This window comes from Silene latifolia, chromosome 4, assembly GCF_048544455.1.
Source record: "Silene latifolia isolate original U9 population chromosome 4, ASM4854445v1, whole genome shotgun sequence".
Taxonomy (NCBI): domain Eukaryota; kingdom Viridiplantae; phylum Streptophyta; class Magnoliopsida; order Caryophyllales; family Caryophyllaceae; genus Silene; species Silene latifolia.
In genome coordinates, this window is record NC_133529.1 from 91,899,477 (window position 1) to 91,909,047 (window position 9,571).

The window sequence follows — 9,571 nt, forward strand, 5'->3', positions numbered from 1 at the left end:
TCAAGAGTCTTTTGGACTCCAAAATGACTGTAACATCCCGTTTGATGTCTATGAGTGTCTTGGTATTGGATTTGATAGTTGATGATATTATCGAGCTAGCAGCATTAGAGGATGGTAGTTGGTTATGTATGGAGTTGGTATCGTGAGAGATATATATGTGGTAGATACGGTATAGTGAGTCATGTTGTGGAAGTAAACATAGTTGGTGGAGTGGGTGTTAAGAGTTCATGTTCTATGTTCGGTCGAGTTCTTGAGTCCTTAGCTAAGTTGTTGTGTCTTGGTCGAGTCTGTATGGTTGTTTTTATGTATGGGTTGAACTTCGGGGACGAAGTTCCTTTTAAGGAGGGAAGACTGTAATACTCCGTATTTATAAGTCTTGGGGTACTCTATCGAGTAGCCCTTACTCTGTCGAGTAAGGGTAAGTTGCGAGATACAATAGTTTCTGACCTGTTGGGTACTCGATCGAGTAGCTGGGGTACTCGATCGAGTAGGGGGGTACTCGATCGAGTACTTTGGGTACTCGATCGAGTGTCCGGTTTTACGGGGAGTTTTCTCGGGTTTTGTTAATTATGCGATTAAGGTATTTAAGCTTCGTCGTCATTGTTTTAAATCACTTTTACAAAACCTAAAACCCCGTTTAAGAGAGAAAGCAACCAGTTCATCTTCCTAATCGCATCCTTAGCAATTCCCGGAGTTCAGACGGTCAGTTCTTGTCGTTATTCGTATCGTTGAGTTCCCTGCATCGAGGGTAAGCTTTTAATATAATTTTTATAATGTTTTGTTAAGTTTGGTTAAACCCTAATTTAGAGATTGGGGGTTTTGTGTGTAGTTTGTGATGTGTAGCCTCTATGTGTTATATGATAGGAGGAGGGTTCGTAGAAGAGACTTTTGATACAACTGTTGATACCGTCTGACTGTTGTGCTTTCCAGGTAGGATTTCCTACTCAGTATTAGTCCCATAATGGGATATTGGTGATGTGCTGTAGTTAGTTGTTTGATATGATGATCGTACTGTGTTTGTGGTTGTGATTGCTGTTGATGGTTCTCGAGATGCGTTCTCGGCTGAGTGGGGTCACTTGCGGGAGTGACTTCACGCCCTAGTTTCGCCCTTCGTGGAACCCGCCACGGAAGGGGATGTGCACATTAATGGACAGGGTTATCGCTCGGTATGATGAGCGGGGCTTAGGTGGGAACAATTTGCGGTCCCCATTCGGTGGTAATGGGTCCAAAGGGATATCAATGATTGAGATGATTGGAATTGGTTGGTTGTGTGTGTGTGATGGTTAAGTCATTCGTTTATCTTATTGTTGATATATGTATTGAATTGTGTGATTAGTCGACCCGTTTAAATGTTTTAAAAACTGTGGTGATCCATTCGGGGGTGGTGAGCAGTTATTGAGCAGGTGTGGTATGACGCGAATGGGATAGCTGGGATGAGTCATCACGTGGCAGTTAGAAGTCTTCCGCTATGTCAGACGAAGTCTAGTAGCTTTGATAGTTTAGCTGTAGACCGTATGAGAACCTTGTAATTCCTTTTATTAGTTTTGGTTTGAACATGTAATCACTTAATCTATAATTACTTTAAAAGTACATTTCTTTATTGTCTTATGATATTCAGTACCTCGGGCAACCGAGATGGTAGTATCCTTATACCTGAGTGGTCCTGGTAAGGCACTTGGAGTATGGGGGTGTTACAATGACCTCCTAACGCACTGGAGTGAACTTCTTTGATCAACAGATCCATGTATGAGCCTCTTGGGACACAGAGCTTATTCCCATGGAACAGGAAACCCTTCTGCAGTGATACCTATCGCTTAGTACCAAAAATAAATACCTAAAACAACTAACAGAAGCTAGCGGAAGTAGGGTCGATCTCCACAGGGAGGCGGTCACTATCTACTTGTTAATTCTAGTCTGTCTACTGTCACAATTTGGGGGTTTGAGTATGAATAAACTAAACTAATAAGTAAAAGGGTAAAGAGAAAATAAAGAGAGAGATGCCAGGATGTCGGGCTATCATGGTATCACACAAATCAGCTAAAGGTAGGTCAGTCGATCTGATGTGAGAAGGGTAAAGGAAAGGTCCTTCCGGTCCGCTATCCGCCCTAAAATACAACTAGCTTAGCTTCCACCCTCACTAGTGTAGTCTATTGCTCATAACAGGTCTATTCATTCCAATCTTCCGATCTAGGTCTGAACTTAACCAAATTAGCTAATTCAGTTGCATCCATTCAACTAAGTGATTATAATTAAATTGTTAATGAAACCATTCTCACATTAAATCTCCTAAACCAACTATCGCATCATTGCTATACTACCATGACCACCCTAATCCTAGCATTCAAAAAATTAGCTATGCATAATGAGAACGAGAGCGAAAGATAAAGTAGAAATAAACGTAATAAAGAGATAAGCAAGAGAGAAAAAGGATAAAAGAGAAAGAGAGAGTTACAGAGAATGAGATCCGGAAAAGTAGAGAGCCAAAGTAATGTTCAACAGTAAGAAAGGGAAAAAGTAATATGAAAAGGATATATGAAGTTATGCCTAAACCTAATCACGTCTCCCCTATTTATAGGAGAGACAATTATTAAACCTAAAATACGAAATTAAGCTAAAAAGCCTGTGTCCATAGCAAGTTACTCGATCGAGCACTTTCATAACACTCGATCGAACAAATCCAAGCTAAAACCTCTCGATCGAGGACTCTAGGTACTCGATCGAACACTATCAAAAAGAGGCCATTCGATCGAAGAAAATAGGTACTCGAGCGAACAAGATAGTACTCGATCGAGTACTTTCCAGCGCACAATTCACTAGTAGAAAAACATTAATTTGCGGCTATTCATTTGAGGCGTTTTTGTCAAACAACAGCAAATACAAATCCATCATTTTATTTTTTTGCCGGAAATACAAAATTATTTGCTGCGTTTTGGTTAACAAACGCCTCAAATAATGCATTTGCTGCGTTTTGGCCTACAAACGCCTCAAATAAGTTGACCTAGAAATTTGGCATACCTTAGCGGCTTAGCCTCTCAAGTCTCACTCTCTCAGTCAGTCATTCCTCTTAATCATCCCTAAAACCCTTTCTGACCTCAGTCCTCACTTCTCACTCCCTCATCCCCTGAAACACTTTTACAGACCACCGTCGATCGCACTACCACCATCAATCGCAAGACCCATTGCCGACCGCCTCAATCGTTCACCACCATCAACCATTACCGGCGACAATGCATTTAAGAAAAATGCGCTAAGGGTAATACTTCGTCACCACCTGATTTCGCATACTAGCAAATGATCCAGGGTTGTTGTTGGCGTATTAGAGAAAAGGGAGACATCTGATGACAATCAAGAGGATAGATTAAGGAGCGAGAAAAGGGTTTCCGTTTCTTCCTCTTATCCCTGATGAGGATAGGTATGCAGGTCGTTGTTCATACTCACCTACTCTCAATTTGTTTTTTCTCTTTTCTGTATTATACATTTGTTGTTCACTTGTTCTTACTTTTGTGGATTGTTTAATTTCTGAGACCCATTTATGTTTTAATTAGGTTAATCATTTGATTTCTGAGTTATCTTGAAAGTTTCCTTCAGATATTTGGGAAATTTAATTAATACGTTTGGAATAATTGAATTTCATGTTCATTGTTACATATAAACCTCTGTTTCTGCTAGTTTTAATCTCCTCACCTGTTAGCTATCTGTGACTATGGTTATAATGAGAAAAACAAAACTTGATAAGTTTTAATCAACATTCTAGATTCTTAATCATTTCTTCTGTTTTATAGATTATTGATTGCCGATGATAACTTTCCATGGATTACAGCACACACATTTAGTTACGAGTTACGAGTAAATTAGAGATCTATCTATATCTTGAGTAATACATTCAAATGACAAATCTAATCCCCCGGTACATACATTTTCTTCTATTGAAAACCTCTTCAGTTTGAGTTTCGTTACTTTTTCTTTTAGTTTTCTTTGATTTGTAGATGAGCTACATACACTATAATCAATCATCTTATCTCAGAAATAAATTGTCTTAGAGCTCATTTGGTAGTCGCATCCACACGTCTTATTGTTTACAAATCAGTTACATGTTGGCATTGCTGATGATGCACTGTATGTCTTTGTTGTTTATTCAATCATTGTTGTAGACGAATATATGTAATACATAATGAATGTTTTAAACTGTTAAACAGTTAACATTTATGTTAGTGGAGGAAGAATATCTAGATTTGTTTATCTTTGATGTGGGTTTAGTGTGTTTTTTTGTCCAGAGTTCTTCTCATAGTACATGAAATCTATACCAAGTCCGACTGTTCCGACAGAAAACAGGGCAGTCGGCACAATCATTAGCTCTTGGTATATCCCTATTTCTCATATCCTCATTCCTCATCTTGTAATCTAATGCTTAATATTGTATATTGGAGCATGGATTGAACTAATCAGTAGCATTTTATACCTGCTTCTGTCAATTTAAATTATTGATGATTAAATGGTTGTTTAATTTGATACTCCCTCGGTCCCGGTCATTTGTTTACCTTTGATTTTGGCACAAAAATCAAGAAAAGAGGAGGGAGCCAATTATTAGCTGGAGCCAATTATTAGATGACAAGCAGACTAAATTGAGTGTGGAGGGGATCAAATTATCCATCAAAGACAATCCCAAAATATAAAGGTAAATAATTGCATGAGACACCCAAAATGGAATAGTTAAACAAATGACTGGGATAAAGGAGTACATCGTATTAGAGCATGAGTTGAACTTATCATTTTGCAATTCTAGTCTTCATCAAATCAAATGTACTGTCCTACTTAGTGTGTGGATGTGTGATATTGTATATCCCTTGTTAATTTTGTTATTATTTGTAAAATATTATCTTCACTCTGTCTTATTAATGTCGTGAATAGATGGTCTGATTTGAGGAGATGAAAGGCAATTGTGTTGTTGAAAACGATCAATGTGGTACCTTCCTTGCAATTAATGTTTTTGATGTTATTGCGATGTATCCATTTGTATCAGTTTTATACAGATTGTGTTGGAAATCATTTCTTATTCAGTTCACATGTTCTTTGTCATCTTTATTGTGTAGATAAAGTGCCACGTTGTGATGGTGATTGGCTAGTGGTGGTTATATTTGCGGTTCTTGTGCAAGTACGTGTCTTTTATTTTACGAAGGGTTATATTTTATCAATAGTCGTTTGTACATGTTCAGGTGACCTATAAGGCGGTAACTGAGAAAATTCATTTGGCTAGTTTGCAATTTTGACATTGAAACCAGTGATTGATTATTTATGTTTTTACATTTTGCCATGTCCTTCTACATCTACTTTTGCATTTAGTCTTAAACTATACTTGGTTGGATTCCTTTTGCTTACTCTAGCTCACTAAAATTATGGCTTTGCAAGGACATCCTGATAGTTGGATCTCAATTTGGTAGTTTGGAACTCTGTAAAAGGAACTTTGATAAGATATGGGTTGAGTTTAGAACTGATAATTAGGGTTGTTGGTAATGATGTCCTGACGATTCTTAGCCCAGTAATTTTAATCTTAAGAAACCATTCATTGTCTTAAAACTGGTTTTTTAAAGCCTACTTAAACATTTGTTGGAAAATAAGATATGGGTTGAGTTAAGTGAGTTTTTTGTTTTGAGCAAAGACATTATAGCTTACAACTGCACAAAAACTTTGCATCGTTACATCTCTTCCTGTATCACTGTATGTGCAAGACTAAACAGCTAAGAAAAAAAAATGACTGCATCAAATGCCCCACAAAGCCCAAAACGATGAGTTCTTTTGGAGGCATTAGCATTTTTTACTTTATACGTGGAGTCTTAAGTTACGGCATTGAAAAATTGCTTCAATCACTAATCCGCTTAGGTTTTTTTGAATTCATACATGAAATAGGATATCAGTTAAATCTTCTTTTGCTTCATAATAAGCCCAAAACAGTTCATTCAGGTCTCTTGTTATGATGGTTGACCATGGACCTCCAGAGCCTCAAAGCTGTCGGTTATAATATAAGGACTGCCCGTCAATTCGTCAAAGCTATAATTAAAGTTTATACCGTCTATTTTAATCACACATATTCATTACACTAGGAAATTCTTCATGAGCATTTAGCTATTTTCCCATTCTTTTTCTTCCCCTAGGTATGTGGAGTATGTTATGGTGAATGGCTGGATGCGCTTGTGGTTTTTATTTTGTTGGGTTGAGTCTTTTTTCCATTTTATAGGAAGTCTAAACTATTAAAATACATGATTATAATCTGCAGAAACCAAGACAGAATACTGCTAAAGACGTGAAGAAAGATCAATCTACAGCTAAACCAACATCGTCTAAGAAGGTACGAATCTTTCGTTTTATACTCCATAGAACATATATTCTTCTAATAGAATTCAAGTTGGGTTGTTTGCATGTACTGAAGTCTGCAAACATGTGAAGCTTATAATGATTTTCGTTTCATTTGACTGCACTAAATTTTGCGTTGCACAAATAGTGACCGCTCTCTAAAACATGTACCTACTTACTAATGATTTTTTCCAGAATCAACCATGAAGCACAGCAGAACTTGTTTCAAGAAGAACATGTGAGTCTTGGATTTGTTATGTTACCTTTTCATATTCCATTACTGTGTTTATAGCAGTGGCGGATCCACCTTATGCCATAGGGTGTCCTAGGACACCGCAAAGTAAAAATTTAGCTGAGATAGAATATGTGATTTGTTGGGAAAGACATCCCAAAGCAAGAAATGGGACACCACAAAAACGCCATCTGTCCCACTTGACTAACTTTACAAATAAAAAAACACTTTGTTTGAGACTAAAAACCTATGAACCTATATCCTATACCTATATCGCAGTACTCATACAAAGACAAATTAAAATATCATTTGTCTACAGCCCACATATTTTCCTCCACCCATAGTACTCCCTCCTATTCTAGATAAACCTCCCTATTTATGGGGGCACTAGAATTAAGAGGAGAGATTAAAATAAGGTAAAGTATTGTAGTGGGGTTTGGTAATTGGAGAGAGGGAAGGTATTGTTGGGTATTATTGTGGGTGAGGTGAATAAAATAAGTATTGTTGTGGGGTAAGTTGATTAAAATAAGTATTGTTGTGGGTTGAGGTGGGGTATTGTTGTGGGGTAAGGTGATTAAAATAAGTATAAAACTTTACTAAATAAGGAAATAGGAAAGGTATTGTGAATAGATGAAAAAGGAAAGAGGGAAGTTTATGTAGAATAGGAGGGAGTAATAATTAGTCTCTCTTTAAGGCTTATTTTTGTGTTAGAGTTAAAACGGGTCAAGTAGTATCTTATTTATATGGATAAGGAAAGTATCTTGTTGCATTTTAATTCTGGTTTATTTGACATATTTGACTCGTCTTAATATTAAGACGGGTATTTTATTTTATATAACATACTTGACTTTTTATTAAATGTTTACTAATCACCATAAATTTCTAAGGGATTTTAATTTTGTCCATATAAAATTTAACATTATGAGGAATTTTGTCCATGTAAAATTTATCATTTTGGGTAAATAATAATCACTTTTGGGTAAATAATGACTACTTTTTATGACTAAAAGTGGTCACCAATTTTCCCAAAAACACGGAAAGGACCGTCGTATAAGAGAACTGTTGTTTCTATTTAGCCCTATTTATTTCTTCTTTTGCGGAAAAAAGAATTAAAAGTATAGCTTGAAGAAATATTTTTGGTCTATATTTAGTTAGAGCTGATTTGATTCTACTTGACCCGAATCCACCCAAAAAAACTAATATAAATAGGCAAAAAGTCTCCCTTAAGACCGTCTGAAAGTTGCATATTTGACCTTTTTCCAGCCAAATGTATGTGACCACATTTTGATAAAAAGTAACCGAATAAGCAACAATTTGTAGTTGTACACTAGCTAAAACATTCTATCGTTATATGGTCACATTTACGACAAAAATTGCCACATTTGCCTGTCTGAAACTTTCAGACGGAAAAGGTTCGTCTGAACTGAGAATTAGTGATGAAAAGGACCCCGTAAAAAATTATTTCTGGATCCGCCACTGGTTTATAGCATTTGTCGCTCATTAAGGATGACAACGCTACAAAAACTTGTCAATTTCTTACTGAAAGAAAAATTGCCCCTTTTTTTTATCCGAGTTGCATTGCTCATCGCTTGTCGGTGTGGACGTAGTACTAAATCTGGAACTTCTGGGTTAAAAACTGCATCACAAGTTAGTATCAGGAGTTTAGGGTTTACAAGAGGTCGCATTTTAGGCGGTACCAGCTGTATTACTGCAAGGCCAAGCTGTAAGACCAATCCCACAAGATCAATTCTGAATTCAAGTCTCACATAGAGATGACATGATTGTGGCTGGTCACTCCGCCTTTCTTTGTCAGATATTGTTGTTTTTAATTCAAACTTCTTAATTTGTTGTACCTACAGGTGCCTGATAGAAATACAAAGCAAACACGAATTGAGACGGAGACGACTAGAGGTCCAAATGATGATTTAGAGTGTGGTGAAGAAGATGAAGCCGATGAACAAAATAGATGGGAAGATACATCTAGATATCCACATTATAATGATCAAGATGAAGACTATTACTTTGATAACAATGAAGATTTTTTTTTTTACTTCATAACAGTGATTCTAATCACTAGATTAGGGTATTGTAGGGGTTTAATTGACTGATTTATGAATTTTGAATATTTATTAAAATATGTAAGATTATATTGTATAGAATTATGTTTGAGATTATTCATATTTAAATCATTTGTTTTTTTTTTTTTTTTTTTTTTTTTTTTTTTTTTTAATTTTAAAAACCTATTTGTTGCGCCTTTTTTAAAAAAATGCCGCAAATAAATATTTATTTGCTGCGCCTTTTTTAAAAAACGCCGCAAATAAATACCTATTTGCTGCGCCTTTAAAAAAAAAACGCCGCAAATAGGTATTTATTTGCGGCGTTTTAAAAACGCCGTAAATAACTTTCCTATTTGCGGCCCCCTCATTTGCTGCTACATCAAAAACGCCGCAAAAGAGCCATTTTTTGACACCGCAAATTAATATTTTTGTACTAGTGATTCCTGCTTCGCGCACTGAACTTCAAACGGCCGCCATTTCTTCGTTACTTGGGCAAACAGAGTGTTTCCGGTGGCGTTGGAAAGCTAAGAGACAAGCTTTTATCTCCAATTGGAATCACTTGAAAATCAGTTGTAGAACTCGAGATATGTCTCTTCAAACTAGGCACTAGCAATATGAAGTTCTTACTTTGCTCGCCTAGCTATCTTACTTCTATGCGCATCTCGAAATAGTAGTCTCCAAGCTCCGACCAAACTCATCTCCTAAATGAATGGATAGGGACATGTTTTAGGCTTGTTTACGCTCCTCTCTGGTTCATACATGCAAATAATACAAGAAAAACCAAAGTAGACAATTCGGGGGACATTTGTAGCTAAACACTACTAAATAAGCATAGGAATGCGTGCAAATGAAGTACAAAATGCCTATGTAAAATGCACGCATCAAACTTCCCCAAACCAAACCTTTTCTTGTCCCCAAGCAAACTATATGCAAA

At 36.5% G+C, this 9,571-nt stretch overlaps 1 protein-coding gene across 1 annotated transcript; it reads left to right on the top strand.

The window, feature by feature from the left end:
• The first annotated feature begins 4,390 nt into the window (after positions 1-4,390).
• LOC141651771 (uncharacterized) lies at positions 4,391-8,688 on the top strand. Its single transcript, XM_074459469.1, has 4 exons — positions 4,391-4,963; positions 5,091-5,152; positions 6,272-6,343; positions 8,440-8,688. Exons 1-4 carry the CDS (start codon positions 4,927-4,929, stop codon positions 8,686-8,688), a joined length of 420 nt encoding a protein of 139 aa, XP_074315570.1. The 5' UTR covers positions 4,391-4,926.
• Positions 8,689-9,571: the final 883 nt, after the last annotated feature.

Excerpts from the sequence above, each read along its gene's own strand:
- LOC141651771 (XM_074459469.1), top strand. The coding sequence starts at position 4,927 with ATGAAAGGCAATTGTGTTGTTGAAAACGATCAATGTG. Across the intron at positions 4,964-5,090 it reads TGTTGAAAACGATCAATGTG|ATAAAGTGCCACGTTGTGAT; the intron begins GTACCTTCCTTG and ends TTTATTGTGTAG. Across the intron at positions 5,153-6,271 it reads TATTTGCGGTTCTTGTGCAA|AAACCAAGACAGAATACTGC; the intron begins GTACGTGTCTTT and ends TATAATCTGCAG.